Source organism: Apteryx mantelli, chromosome 1, assembly GCF_036417845.1.
Source record: "Apteryx mantelli isolate bAptMan1 chromosome 1, bAptMan1.hap1, whole genome shotgun sequence".
In the NCBI taxonomy this organism is placed as follows: Eukaryota; Metazoa; Chordata; class Aves; order Apterygiformes; family Apterygidae; genus Apteryx; species Apteryx mantelli.
In genome coordinates, this window is record NC_089978.1 from 75,428,072 (window position 1) to 75,443,564 (window position 15,493).

The 15,493-nt window shown below is 44.5% G+C and overlaps 1 protein-coding gene across 7 annotated transcripts in view; it reads right to left on the reverse strand.

Moving 5' to 3' along the window:
- TMEM255B (transmembrane protein 255B) overlaps positions 1-15,493 on the reverse strand; it is a 91,884-nt gene that overhangs the window by 4,823 nt on the left and 71,568 nt on the right. For all 7 annotated transcript variants that reach the window (XR_010884006.1, XR_010884009.1, XM_067295516.1 and 4 more), the window contains 3 exons: positions 12,106-12,191; positions 8,623-8,782; positions 1,812-1,955 (listed from right to left, as the gene is read on the reverse strand). Coding sequence is in view for 5 of the 7 variants with exons in the window: in XM_067295516.1 (XP_067151617.1) it covers positions 1,812-1,955; positions 8,623-8,782; positions 12,106-12,191 (390 nt within the window). In the remaining 2 variants the exon portion in view is untranslated. The remainder of the gene's footprint in view (positions 1-1,811; positions 1,956-8,622; positions 8,783-12,105; positions 12,192-15,493) is intronic.

The following is a 15,493-nucleotide window of genomic DNA, read 5'->3' on the forward strand; positions in this document are numbered from 1 at the left end:
TTACTGTGCTTTAAAAATCTGAGAACTCCTATGATTGCTCTAGAGTTTCAGTGTATTTAGTTATTTACAGCTCATCCCTATGTTCTTCACCTCAATTTGTCCACTTTTTGCTGCACCAGCCAAACAGAGTCATGAAGGTCACTGATGTCAGCTGTGCCAGGCACAATGCCCTGGCATGGCACAGGAACACTGTTGGCCTTCTAGCTGGGCGAGGGAGGGAAGAGGGTCCACTCAGGCCTGCAGAACATATGTGTGCCAACACCTGGTGCAGAATCCAGACTCTGATTAGGTGCAGACACCTAAGTATTGTGCAGGAGAAGAGCTAGGTGAACAACGGTTCAAGGGACAGAGCAGGGCTTACTCTTTGGTATGAGTTGGGGGTGGCAGTGGTGCTGACCCTGCAGGTTAGAGCACTTGTCTGTGTTTGTGCTCTGTCTCAGTCCAAAGACTTACAAACCCACCTGCCAGGAGACTGCCCTACTGTCTGGCCAGGCTGGATGCAGGCATGGGAACTCTCTTTCTCTTGCCTGTTGCAGTGCATCACGGTGCAGAAACGAATGCAAAAGGGCCAGGAAGAGAAACCATATGAAGAACCCTGATCTTGTAAACGAAGAGGTAGAGAACTTGAACACAGTCTTCCTCCTGTATAGGCAAGTCCCTCCTCCTGGGGCTGCCCCTGTATTTTCTGTGATTAACATTGAAAACAGCCCTTAGGTCACCCCCCTCCCAGACAAGTACCCTGCCACAGAGACTGCAGAGTCTTAGCATTTGGTGTAACCACCATAACACAACTCCAATGAGACTGGTGGTGGGAATGGTGCTTTCTCCACTGGAGCTATTCCAGACCCTGCTGGGATAGGAACAGGAGATGAAGGTTTGAATCTCTCTGGCAAAGGAGGGTTAAGAGCCCTCTCGTCACCTACGTACCTTCCCCCATCACCAGGCTACTGGGGTGAAGAAAGCAAACACCATCCTCAGCACGACTCATTGCCCTTTCCAGTCCAGCTGGAGTCAGTGCAAGCTCAGAGTACAGCTTGCACTTTATCCTTCTGAAGGAAGCAAAGCAGAGTTGACTCAATTCATGTTCTATCCCCTCCCACAAGGGAAGAGAAATGTAAATCTGGCAACTTTCCATCCTGCCTTTAGGCCAGCCTCAACTGTAAGGCTGACCAGACTCTGTCAACTGCCACAGCAGATCAGGCCAAAGTCTAGCCAGCTCCGTACCTCTGTCTCAGCAGTAGTCAGTAACAGATGCCTAAGGGAAGACTAAAAGAAGGGCTCTATCTTCTGTCAAGCCCCTGTTGGTACTTGTGGCAGGCAGCCATTTGGAGATTTCCTGGGCTGCAGGTAATATCTGAAGCACTGTTTTAAATAGCAACTGATGGACTAAGTCCCCAACCTCTCATTTATATTCTTCCACAACATCTTGTGGCATTTGAGTCCTCCTTGGTGTGTAAAAGCCCTTCCTATTTCTGGCTTATCTTGCTATCTTGTAGCTTTACTGGGGCTACCAAAATTTTGTGCAATGAAAACCATCAGTGATATACAGCCACAATCCTTTCCATATCACTTATGACTTCATAGACCCCTTATTTCCTCCCCTCTCTTGTCTTCTTTCTACCTGAAGAGTCCTAATCTGTTTATGTCTCTCCATATAAAGAGTAAGGCGTGTAAACTTTTCTGCCAAATTCTGTATGACCCTGCCTCTTGTCAAACTCCACAGGAGCCAAGATCTACCACTGCAGACTTTGTACTGAGGAGCAGCTCATGGTTTTCTGATGGAGTAAGAACGGTGCCATTTTGTACTATACCTGAAGAGGTAACGGGTAGGATGGATACGTAGAAATAGTTGCTGCAGAAGGACAAAACCCAGCGTATGTCAGGATCTGCTGAGCAGGGTTGTACAGGATCTGAGGAGGAGGCGCAGCACTGAAAGCAATTTGGGACAGCGGTACCTGTTGAGCACAAAAGACAACAATATATTAGCACAGTGTAGAGAGAGCTGGAGCAGAAACTGGTTCTAATATAAGTGACTTGACAATTTAGTAGCTTTCTGTTTTCCAATATAATACAATACTACAAAAATCAAGTAGCAGACAGAATGAGAGCAGAGCGTATCTGGATTGACCTTTTTGGCCAGAATTACAGAGCTATTTTAATCTTCTTCCCTTGGAAAAAGACTGCTGGTGCTTCCCTAGCATCAGTTACAGCAGCACTGGCAGGACTCCAGAACAGAGATACCCTGAAGAGCAGAACATACAGCTTTGACCTCCTCTTCTTCCACTTGAACACCAAACACCCTAGTCCTTCACATTTTGCTGCAGTCTCTTTGCATTAGCAACTAGCTGATGCCCTTCTGTCTTTTCCTCTGCTTTTCTAGACAGATCTACGAAGACCTCCTCCCCATCCGGAGCACTTGCTCTTTCACAGGCTCCCTCTCACTTGTGAAGTGGATTCTCCTGCTGGCCCTTATCTTATTCCTATTGCATGAAATCAAGGAGGGATTCTCATTTCCATCATAGTTGAACTGACTCCTTGATCATATCCTGTGGCTCTACTGGCATGTCCCTTAACTGCCACGCAAGGTAAATTCTGCAGGAAGACGTAATGGCTCATATTAAAGCAAGTGATAGAACTGGGGAAAAAACAAACAGAATAAAAACCTGGATGTAACAGAGGACTTGTGTGCCTAAAATCCTGTGCTATGTAACCGTTTGTGAAGGACAGTGGAGCTGTGTAAAAGATTTTCAGGGCCATCTGCTTTGCAAATCGAGAGAATCTCAGCGGTTTCTTTTCTCTCCTTTGTTTTTATTAGCAGATTCCCGTATATGAGAGCATGGAATTTGCTTTTTACTGAAATAATAAAACATGGTGATTGTAAGACAAATACTGAGAGAAGAGGCCAGGACTTTTTTGGCATTTCCTTTCAGATTTATCAGTGAGAGACATGAACAACTGTACCCTTCAGAGATAGGATGCAGGCTGTGGTTAAGGGGTGTATTAATTGTGTCCATACATGGAAAATGTATTGTAGGACACTGGTATGCCACATGAGGGTATCTGACAATCTAGGCCTGAGCTCTGCAGAGAAAATTGGCACCCCAGGAACTGGCACAGAGAAAGGCTTACCCCAAAAGTAGAAACCTATTTCATGGTAGAAGGCAAGTCTCTCACCTTCAAGGTACCCTCCTCAAAACACCTCCAGTCTCCCTGCCCTGCTGGGTGAATACAATGGGGAGGAACAGAGAAAAACTTCCTTGTGGAGAGCAGTAGCAAGAAACAGTTAATGAGATGATTGCCTAAGATCCAGCAGCTATACAAGCCAAAATGTGGCTCACCCTGATGAGGGCTGCATCAGGGTCCAGCACGTGCCCTTCCACAGAGAAGGCTCTGTCACTTCAGATCCATCTGACTACAGACATAAGCAAAGCAAGAAACAGTCTTTTTGCACAACATGAAACAGAGATATCTGTTCTGAATTTGTCACCACTGTTCTGCTGTGGCTCATCATAGGTGTCTCTGTCCCAACCCCAAGAATCTCTCTATATCCTGTTATGTCCTCTGCACCAGCAGCAGCCATATTCTCCAACTGCTAAGGACAAACATTGCAACAGTCCTGGCAGACAGGTTTGGGGAGTCACCCATCCCAAATCCACTGATAAAAGCGTTTCATTATCAGGCCATCTGGTCTCAGCCAGGAGCCAGTAATGATTCACAGGTATGATTTGTGTATATTTAAGCTAGTTAGATGCTAATATCAAGTATTCTGGTAATGACACTATGTTAAATTAGTCACATAAAACACAAGGGTAGGTAGAGACATTTTAAACAGGAGCAGGCACCCAAGTCAGAGCGGTAAGGAGCTGTTAACTGGCCAGTCGAGCACTGGCAGTGCCACTTGGGCATCTCAAAGGAGAGGCGACAGTGCTTATTTCCAGAGCAGCTCCACGTGACACCCAGCGGGGAAAGCAGGGCTGTGGCTTGTGGCCTTCCTTGCACCCAGCCACACATGCTGCTGCTCCCTATGTGCTACAGTTGTGCAGTGGCAGAATGAGAAAGTTCAGCTTGCTGATCTCACAGAGAACTGCCAAAACATGTATTTTTGAGCTAGGATTATTTATAACATCAGACTGCACCTTTAGTTATAGGAATGCCAAGACACGAATATGTGAAAAGTAGCTAAGTAGTTCAGGGTCCGTTTTGCTGGGGGTTTTTTGAGGACAGTGAGGGAAGAAGGGGAGAGAAAAGGGAATGATATTTAATCTGTCTACATTCCCTTCAGAAGTCCAAGAAGGTGTTTGAAAAAAAAAGCTGGCATACTCCAGCAGGATCAGAGGTCTTTCTGATTAATGCAACCCTAAACACAGGTCAGGCAGATTCCTTGGCAAGGTGTGTCAGAAAAACATCAACAAGTCAACATGTAAATACTGGGGGCATGGAAGAGACCTTCTACATTCACTCTTGGTACTAGCAAGTTAAGTTCTTCATTCATTCCTTTACCTCTCTCTTGCAAAAGAAATGACCATGGTGTGTCACCATTTTGGATACTGTAGGTATGTACTTCTATTTGCATTATATCTTAACCTGCTGTTTGTTAAAGGTGATTATGCTACAGACGCTCACCAGCATTCTGTAGCCCAGCACGCGGTAGATCTGAAAACAAGATCCCGTCATACCCTAAGAACAGCTCTAGCTCCCCTTGCACCCAGCTGGTTACAGGGGACAGCCCTGCAGATGACACAGGGGACACTGACACCTCAGGGTGAGGAGAGGACAAAGTGATTCCCACTGAGCCAGCAGGGCTCTCTGGCATGCAGCAAAACCAGGGGGAGCATGCCAGGGTCCAGAGGGAATTTGTCACAAGAAAGAAAACCCACAGGCACCAAAACAACACTATTACTTTTTTCTGTTCAGGAAATGTGATGGGTTTAGAGGCAACTGCACTGTGTTTCGCAAACTCTTTCCTCTGTAACATGTTTTGGCAGCCAGAATTACCCAGAGATAAACATGATGTTTTTTCTTTGACTAGTCAGCCTAGCCCTGTCTTTTCTGGAAGTCAACCTTAGAGCAATGCCCTGAGGCATTTCAATGGGCTTTAGAGCTCTCCGTGGAAAATACCAATGGGCATTTCTGTGGGAAGATAACATCTTGAAAGAGAGAAAACTGTTCTCACATTTCTAATTTCAATTTTAATTGCTTTTCTTATTTCAGTCCTCTTCTTTCTCCCCCTCTTCTATTTGATGTTTTCTTGGCCCCCCACTTCTCCCAAGAGTTATGCCTTTCATAATGAAGGAAAACAGGAGATCAGGAAGCCAGTTTTGGTAGGTAACGCAAAAGGACCCTGAAAAAGCACAGGCCAGAGCAAGAAACAGTCATTTCGTTTTGGATTGCTTCTTTAGTAGCACTCTCACAAACATAGCATGGTTCCTGTGCTGAGGTAATTGACACAAACTCATCTTTCCCCTTAAGCTAGTGAGGGTTTTTTTTCCACTCCCGCTGCAGAGCAGACATTAAACAGCTTATTCAGATCAGGTTTGTTAGCTGGAGCCTCCACAGACTTGCTCCAGAACAGCGTCTTGGGGGGAAGCTGCACGGTCGCTATTGCTGCCTTTTCCTTGTGTGGCGTTTTGCTGCCTGGTCGCAGGGCTCAGAGCTCAAAGCAGGCGCTGCCTTCCAGCCCAGGGAACGTGCCAGGCCATGGAAACTCCAGTTCTCCCAGGAAGGTCTCCACAGCTTGGCACCTGCCAGCTCTCTGCACCCCTCGAGTCAACATCTCAAGGAAGCACTGGCAACTCCTGCAGCGGCCCTTAGCAGAAGCAGTTGCAGCAGTCTGCTGCAGCCCAGATCCCCCTGCAAGAGGGAGCACTGAGAAAGCTTCTTTGTACCTGCCTGCACAAGGCTTTAGAGGCTGAAGGTGATAGTGGCAGGGCAGGACACTGCTCTAAACCAAACCCTTGCTTTCCTTTTTTCTTATCTAATTAGAGCTTGGCCCCTACTCTAGGGGACCCACATCTCAGGGACACAGAATAAACAACATTTTGATCACCTTAAAGCTAAAGAAGAAAAGAGAAAAACAAAAAAAAAAAGGTGGTGGGGGGGACACAGCAGCACCAGAAAACTTCACAGCCCAGTTAAAGCCTTGTGGATGATAGCTGTCTTTCCCTCCTCTTGTCACTGCTCTTCCCCTCTTTTCCCACTGTAGCTTTTTCTGTTCCCCTTCTGCTATTACTCATCTCAGAGGGAGGTGATGAATTAAGCTGAGAAAGCTGCTTCCAATCCCTCCTGTCAAGCAGCCACAGCTGTTCATTACTAGCTGACTGCAGTTTGCTATCCACTCCTTGCATCAGTCCTCTTGCAGTTAGGCATAAAGGATCGGTCAGCTGCACATTTTTTACATGCGGGGACTAAGTGTGGTTGTTTGCCTTATGCTGGAGAAAGGCAAGTTTCCAGCAGATGTTTTGCAACTCTTAACAAAGGCAAATTTCAGATAATTCACATGGCCCTGCTCTAATGTGTCATTTTTAAAAGCCCTGACACATGCTGTAGATAGCCTGGACACGCTTGCTAAGGGAAACGCACGAGATTGGTTGCATATAAGAAAGGAGATATGTTTTAGGAAGGCCAGGAAGGCCAAAGTCCCTTCCCAGCATACTTCCAGGCCTTTTGCTGTCAGCTGCTGCTCACTCCTCTCTTTTCCAGTAAGCCTCTGTAAGCTCCCATGTAAGCGGTCACCCCAGGGACACTCTGGGTGAATCTCTCCCAGGCTTCACCACTGATTGGACCAATCATTTGTATCCACAGAAGTGAGGAGGTTTTTTAAACATCTGGCACCATGCAAGATCTTAACAAAAGCCACCAAGCCAAGGCGGCCAGATGAGGGCTGTGCTTTTGCCCTGTTTAGCTGCATGTTTGCGGATTAGCTACTCCTGGCCCCAAGGCCCAGCAGCTGGGCTGCCACAGAGGCCGTGCTGCAGCCAGTGCCCAGCCAGGCTGTGCTCTGCCAGAAGCACAACAGGGCCAAAACCTCCCGAAGAAGCTTCCTGAGGTTTGCCAGCTGGCAGCAAGGCTGCAGGTAGCCTGCAACATTACCCCATCCTGTCCCTTTCCTCTCAATCTTCTCTGGCATCCCTGTATCAAAGAAGGGAAGGATTTGGCCTACAGACAGGGAAGCATAGCTATTAATTCGGGCAGAGCGATGAAAGGGGAGCAATCACAATGTCCAGGCCAAGGAGATTCAGTTGCTACCGCTCCTGAGCTCCTAGTTAGCTCATACCCCATACGATACAGCTGCAGAACATCCCAGACATGTCCTTCCTGTGCCTTGGCCAGCACTTGAGGTGCACTTTCCAGGGCTGCCTCAATTTCTCCTGCTACCTGAGGACTGATAGAGGGGGCAACACCAGGAATTAATGCACCAGCATGAACCAGTAACTTGTTGCTGTTACGGGAAGATATTCCCCCTCGAGCATTAAGCCCTCCTGTCACTTTTGGCAAGTGATGCTCCAGAAATGTAGGAAAGGTGTGAAATGGGCACTACTCTCTGCTTGGAGGAGAAGGAGCCAACTGAGCAGTCAGAGCAGGCCCTGGATGCCCTCCAGTTCTGACTGGGTCCTTGGCTTACTGGCTCCCAGCTCTGAGCAGCCCCACAGTCTGTTCCCCCCAGTGCAAATCACACCTGGAACTCTTATTTTCTCCTCCTTGCTCCATCTCTCTCTCTTTCCTTTCACTTTTCTTTCTATTTAGTTTATCTTCTCCTGAATAGCCACCAGAAACATCATGGAACTAATGAGGCATTTGATGCTATCACAGCTCCCTTCTGCTCAGGCATTTCACCCCTGTCCCCACACCTCTGCCCACTTAGGTTGGAAGCTCTTCAGGGCAGGGGTCATCTTCTGCTCTGTGTGCTCAGAAAAATGAGAGCCACTTGGTTGATCTTTAGGCGCTGCTGTAGCAAGCATGACCAATGACAGTGATAATCCAGGAACAGGTACTTCACCCTTTTTACATGTCAGAAAATCTAGGCATATAAGGCAATATTCTACAAAATCACACTGTGCCCTGCATTCAGTCTCCTCTGAATGCAGCAGTGCATATCAGCACAAAATAATGGTGTGGCACAGGAAGCAGTGAGGAATGGCATTTCTTAGTGAAACAACAGAGAAGATTAATGTGACCTGAATGCAACTGTTTAAATAAAAACTTAACTGGTACATCAGAGTTAATCCCTGTTCTTGGGGAATGAACTACATAAGCTTCAGTTGTCACGGCTAGGACTTGAGTTTTACATGTAATCTATATACTAGCATCCTCCAACTCTGTGCTAGCCCACATGTTCACTGCTGAATTAGAAAAAAAAAAAGATACTACCAAGTAAATCACTAGCATGAGTCATACGGACGTCTGCTTTTTCCCATCCATTCATGTATTGACCAGACCTGACCTACTTAACTGTGAGCAGCTGGCAGTGGATCAGCCTAAAGCTGTGACTCCAGACTACCAGATCATGCAAGAAATATGTTTAAAGCGCTTCCTTTGTACACTTATGCTTCCTTTGTTTGTAACCCATTTGATAATACCAGTAAGCACACAAGTCATCACAGAAGGCAAAACTGTGAGCCTTACCATGTCTTTAAATGCACCAAGAATGGCTGCCGTAATAATTCCCAGAAACAACCCGATAATATTCAGGACTGTGGAGGACCACAGCAGCCTATACAGGTGAACCACATCTTGACAGCTGCTCACTCCGAGAAATTCATAGTAGCTGGAGGACTGTTCTGAACTGAAAGGGAATGGAAACAACATCATTACTGTGGCAATGAGTTTGCACGTAATACAGAGCACCAGAGGACCTGAATCCCTCCTGCTTACTTTCTTCTTTGGCGAAGTACTTGATCCATACTCCCACTTACAGGTGCAAATACTGCTCAGATGAACCAGAAAAAGTCACTGTAGACAAAAACTGGCTCAGCTAACGCCAGCGTTAGCCCCAGCAATAAGACTAACAGTTTGGCTGATCAGTGTTGGCGCCAGCAGGGATTCTTTTCTTTTGCTAAGGATCTCTGAACACAGACATAGTCCTAATAAATGGATGCTGCCCTTGCCATTGTATGCACTAGAGAGCAGCTACCAGCAGAAACATGCTTAGCACAGCTTTTTTCACAGCTCGCCTGGAAATCTGCTGCCATCTCTAATGATGGGGAAGACAAGCTGCTTAAGCATTAATGATACCAAAGGAAAGGAGATTTTGCCAGCTGGCTACATTTGTTTATGGTGTCTGTGGTTTGAAATTAACAGATGTCACAGAGTAGAGTATTAACGGACAGCTAAATGATGTGCCTTTAAAATGGATTGTACTATCCAGAAACCTTTGTTTATATTTCTGCACTGGTTATTGTAAATAATGCAATGGATTTTGTAAATCAGGCATGCTGTGAAGTCAATCCTCATCTTGCTGAAACTGAGAAACATCCTACTACAAAACTTGAAAACAGTATTTCCTGCACTTCTTCCCAGTATCTTCTTTAATGCTGGCCCACTACTGAGCTCCTATAGCAGCTATTTAAGATGGAAAGATTTTTTTTACATGCCAGCTCTGTTTTTGCAATTGCTAGGAAATTGCCATCAGATTATGTTGGAAAGCAGAGTGAGCATTTTGTGAAATGTTCTTCTGTTCCCCTCTCTCCAGCACATGGGACACTAGTGGAGATGGTGGGTAGGGAAAGCACTTCAGGGAAAGGCAGCATGGAGAAGCCCACAAGGCTTCTGAGAAGAACCAAGCCAAACACAGTAATTTCTGGAAATGTCAAGTCATTTACTGTGGGGCATGGTCCTGGCACTGTGGTTTAGCTATTGCTGGATTCACTTGGACCCTACTATATGAGCCCAGATGTTGCTTGACTAAATAAACTCGTAGCTTCAGCTGCCATCAGGCTGATGAATTCTGACTTCTGATCCTGACTGCGCACGGGTCTATTGTATGGCTGGCACCAAGTCACTTCACATGACCGTGTCTCCTCCTCCTTCTCTTTGGCCATCCTGTGTACTGAAATTGCCAAGTCTGTAGGTCAGAAAGATGGCTTCTTTACTTTGGATTTGTCCATGCGAGTCCCATAAGCTCTTGCTCTTCCCTGTGTATTCCTGACCCTGGCAGAACACACATATTTAATTATATCACTAAATACTGTCACAGCAGTGATCAGTCCCAGATGTTTCAGACAAAATGCTTGTCTTAGAAAACCAGCACTGGAGACATGGAGAGGGAGCTTTTTCCTGATCTCTTCTTGTTATTACCATATGCTTTAAGCAACAGAGTTTCAGTCACTTTATTTGATAACTCTGGATGCTTTCATTCCTTTAATAATCCTGTGCTTTTCTGCATTGAGCTGAGCTGTTCAATTCAGTGTTAACTCAGCTGATAATTGTGTACTGTGGAAGAAAGCATTCAGTGTAAATGCACTGCCTTGCAATTAAGATGCCCCCTCATTTGTCTATCATAGAAAAGGTACCAATGTGTAGGTGTTTACCTTTCCCATGTCATTTGTTTTGTATACCTCCATCATGACCAGATATAACACCTCTTACACAAGCAAAAGACTAACATTTATATGGGATTTTAATCCATTCCATATACCCGCACTCACTTTGTGTCTGTGTGCATGAGAAATACAAGTGCATAGATGTCTTCCCTCTAGTCCCAAAGTTCACTTTATTTCTTTAGTATAAAGAGGATCTGGGCAAGATCTACTCTTCTATGCAGAAGCCACATGTATTTACTTCACTGTGCCAGCCTCATTCTCCTAAACCTAAACCTTTATGTCTGGCAGCATACTAGCCAAAACTTACAGAGGTCTAGGTCATTCAAGGCTGCTGACATGTGAGGAGAAGAAGAAAACAAAACAAAACCACCCAGAAGAGGTAGGAAGGAAAAAAGAGGGAAAAAGAGGGAAAGAAAGCAGAGGGAGTGTGAGTGAACTGTAGAGAGTTATGGAGGTTGCATGATGAGATGGAAGTGAGGTGTGCAGAGAGCAAGTTGGGCAGAAGCTCCGTTCTGGGAAATTCTCCCCAGCATCTTATATGTGGCAAGACATGATGCTGCTTGCAGTTGAATTCTGTATGTGTCAGGTGTGCAGTCAGTTCTGTGAGTTTGTTTTATCTGTCTTCCACATTATAAACCCTTGAGCTTGGCTATGATGTGATGTTCCTAATGACCCTTTTATTCCTGTTAAATTGCTGCATGGCAACCCTGTGTTAACCTTTCAGCTGACCTTCAAAAGCATATCCAGACAATTCCTCCCTTCTTATCCTCCCTCATCCCATGTTTTGTAATGATGAAGTCAAGTGGAAAGCTTCAGGAGACATTCACAAGCCCCTCTGTATCTATTGTATGGCAATTTAGTAAAATTTTTTGCAGACAGAGGCTGATACTAACAAAAGAGTTCTGCGTTTGTCTACAACATAATCTCTACTCATGGCCACCTATGTTCCTATTTATTTTGTTTCCCACAGTTTGGTAGAAAAAAAACGGTTTAATTAAATCTCATGAGAAAATTGCATTGCATAAACAACAGCAAATCTTGATGGGGCTAAGACTGAGTGATCGATTTTAGTCACACAGCAAAGAGCTTATGGGCACGTTTAAAAAAAAAAGGAAACTGAAATAATGACAATACTAACATGTAACCTCTGAGCTATTCTCCATTGACCTCTGGACTCCATCCACAGTGGAACTGTTTTGCTCAGCATACAAACTCCTGGAGGAGAAATGGGCAGGGTCTGGGGAAGGCATCCACATGCAGTGCAGAACTGAGACATAAAAACCTGTTGTGCAGCTGAGTGCAGGAATAAATGATGTCAGGACCTTCTGCCTTCCCAGACCAGCACTGATGGCAAGTCAGGAAGCAAATCTACTGGCTTTGCAATGGTCTTATAGCCAGTGGCTGAAAAGCGCTTTGCTCTCCCAGCAAGTACCCATCAGCGCATAGCCAGGTAGCCTGTTGTGTGGTACTTCTCTTGGACTAAAGGCAAAAAGCTCCATCATTTAGAAGGAGGGACAAAGAACCAAGGATTTCTCAGAGAACATATTAACTACACACAGGTACTTACTTCTCACAGTTGTACAGGTCACAGCAGTAGCATGTGTTACTCTTTATTTTCAGCTGGCACTTGCTGTTTAAGGTATAACACATCACCTGCCAAAAAAGAAGAGACTGACAATTATTCTCCGTGTTTCAGTGTAATTTTCAAGTCACCCTACTCATCCAAACTAAGCAGCTGCTGCAGTGGCAAGTTTTATTTACTGTTGTGCAGAAAGGATCCTGAGAGTCCAAAACCCACAACTGCTGGGCAGAAGGACCTGCTGGCGCTTCCAGGAGTTTCATTTGGGACAGCAGTACCGGAGTCTTGAGGCATCTGCGCCATGGACCCTGGAGCCCCAAGAGCTTAGCTGCAGCCAGAGCTGCCAGGGTTTTCAAGCCCTTTGCTGCCATGCTCAGTGCTATTTTGCTAAGACCCAGAGTCCATAGTTGTAGGATGGGGATCCTGACGGCTGTGACACAGGGAACACAAGTCTTACAAGATACATCACGGCAAGCCACTGAAGTGGATAACCACACCACTGCGTAACAGTGGGGAAATGGGCAAGAATGCCAACTTCTCTGAACGGCTTCCTAGTACAAGTGAGCTCTTTCTTTTTGGAAACACCCTCCTGAAGAAGCAAATAATTAATAACAGCAACAATCCCCAAACACACAAACAAAACCATTCAGAAAAGATCCAAGCACTTCAACAAATAAGTACCATTTACAGCAGGCTCTCAAATATAAAACTGAAAAGGTTATTTGTGTGAGCAGGAATTCCAGGGCTTGGACAGATGTTAGAACAATAAATGTAAGCATACGCAAGCCACTCTCCATCCAGACAAGAAACTGTTTTAATGACACTTAAAGTGTGGTGAGCATATATCTTTTCTGTCTATTATAGCAGGCTAATTGAAATATTTAGTATGAAAGCCTTTCTTCTGAGATCTTTAGCTTATTGAATTTGAAATCCTGCAGAAGTGTCAGGTTTTAAAAGCTAGCAGGATAGGAAAAACATTCTTTCTATATTTTTTATTTTGATAGAAAAAATATGCTGTAACCACTGAGAAATATTCTGTTTGCAAATGAAAATAAAATGCTTTATTGAATAGAAAATTCCTCCTAGTGAAAGAATAAAAACAGCATGCCTGCTTTTGAAAAACCTTCCTTCAGATAGTCTTTCTCACTCTTGCTTAGTCATGAATGTTTTAGTCCGTGAGGCAGTCTCCACAGAAGACGTTAAAGCATGTTTCTCAGCTCATAAGTTCTGGCTCTGTGCATCCTTTTTGTGTGAAAACTTGTCGATGATTCTGTACTCCACATGTGTTTGTTCCCAACAGAAATGAGAGCCTTACACACACACACACACACTCAATATCAGACAAAGTTCATCTCACTGCTAGTCTCACGCCTGCCACACTCATTGCTTTAGCAGGATTTGCTTGAGCAGCGGAAGTTAAAAGGGTGTTAGAAGTTAAAAGGAAGTTAAAATGATGGCTCTGGATTGCTTTATTGCCCACAGCAAGGCTGTAGGTTAGTCTCTAATACAAATCAGCTATTCTAATCCAAAATGGAAGTTAAGTTGTAAAAGGAGTGTCTCAGTCTAAGTTGCAATCCAGAAACAGAGTTCTCAGTTTGATACAGACACATCCCACCTGTCACAAGAGTATCTCGTCCTGAGATATGACATCATTTTGTTAACCTTGTTCTGTTGTGTTTGAACTCACTGGAATTTCACACAGAAGGGCTTTGCTGACCTGAAATCAGCTGTAGTCTTCCTCAGCCTGAGCTGCAATTTACTGTAGAAGAAGTATGTAACTGTCAATGAAAGCATCAGCTTAATCAAGGTCCAGCTTGGAAGTGACTGAAACATCACATGTGGCTACTTCTCAAAGCAGATGATTGAAAACTGATCCTGGAGCCAGTGTGTCTATTATCAAGTGCATTTTGTTGGAAAGCACTAAGACTTTTGCACTGAGTAGATCTTAAGACTCTGATTTTGACCCCCTGCATGTGATCAGCGTGGCCTGGGATTCACGTATCTCAGAGACCCCTCTCTTCTCTTGTTACACATGCATGGCTGGGATCAGACTGCTTCATAAGATGGAGTGGACTGCTAAAAAAGGTGGTTCTTCATGATACATTGGCTTTGGGGCACGCTTTTGATTTGAAAAAAAAGTAGTTTTCCACTTTCCAACTGGCAATAAGGCCAGTTTGTTTGCCCCTTTTTACTGTAGAAGGAGAGGAAGACAGAAGAGGGAGATCAGCGAGATCTTAAATATGTTTTAAACCTATTCTAGGCTACAAAGCATTAAAATATTGGCCAAGGAAGTTACTATATTTGTCTATTTTTTATCACTACATTTTTAAAACATGCAAAAAGGAAGACATCAAGACACTCCTTTTTAGGAGATGAGTAAATAAATCAAAATAAACAAATAACTGTCTGGTGTGAGTAAGGGTGGTGGAAATAGGCCATTCATGGGTATTCTGCATGTCAAATCCTATTTTTTCATTTCAGTGACCAGATATTTAGCCTTTTCATGTTCTGGCTGTTTGTGCCTTTCTATCCTCTTAGCACCAATCATTTTGATATTCTCACCTCATAGTAATTGCAAGAAAATCAAATTCCTTCTGCTTTGAGCAAAGGGAAGAACTGAAGCCAGCAAACTCCATGAGCTGGAGACCATTCACAGGCTAGTGATGGCAACTGAAAGGAAACTCACACTCAGTAAACAATCTGTCTTCCTGGTTAGGTGTTCGCCTCGAATGCAGAGCATGTCCCCTGGTCACTACTTGGCTAACTTCAAAAAAGAGAAAGCCAAGTTCAAATGCTGTGGATCATTAACTCTGAATTAGCACATGCTGACTCTAGATCCAGAAAAACACTTCAGTGGACAAGCAGACAAGAATGTTATTACAAGCTAAATACTTTTAAAAGATACACTTTTTTTGCTAGAACAGAGTGAGGAGTTCAGGGCGGCCCAACTTTAAACATTCCCAGAATTTGCAGAGCTGGAGAAACGTATGTCACCAGAATCAAATGGCTGGGGCTTACCTGCAGGGAGGTGTAGTCAGTGTGACCCCAGCAAAGAGAGAGTACTACATGCTTATTAGAGGAATCAGAAGCATTTTTTGGACCATATCTGTGTCTGAGTGTGCATGCACACTTCAGAAGAGGATGGAATAAAACTTATAGGAAAGGGTGTTGTCACAAGTCATAGGTTTGTTTGGGTAGGTCTTTAAGCAAGGAGGTTAATTAAATATTTTGTCATGCTTTTTTTCTGGAATCAACAGCAGGGTGCCCTAGCAGCAAGATTTAAGCAGTATTAGCTTTTTAATCTGATAAAATACTTAGCTAAGCTCTCTAAAATTATTAACAGCAACATTCCTCATACACTTTTTCACAGCCATGG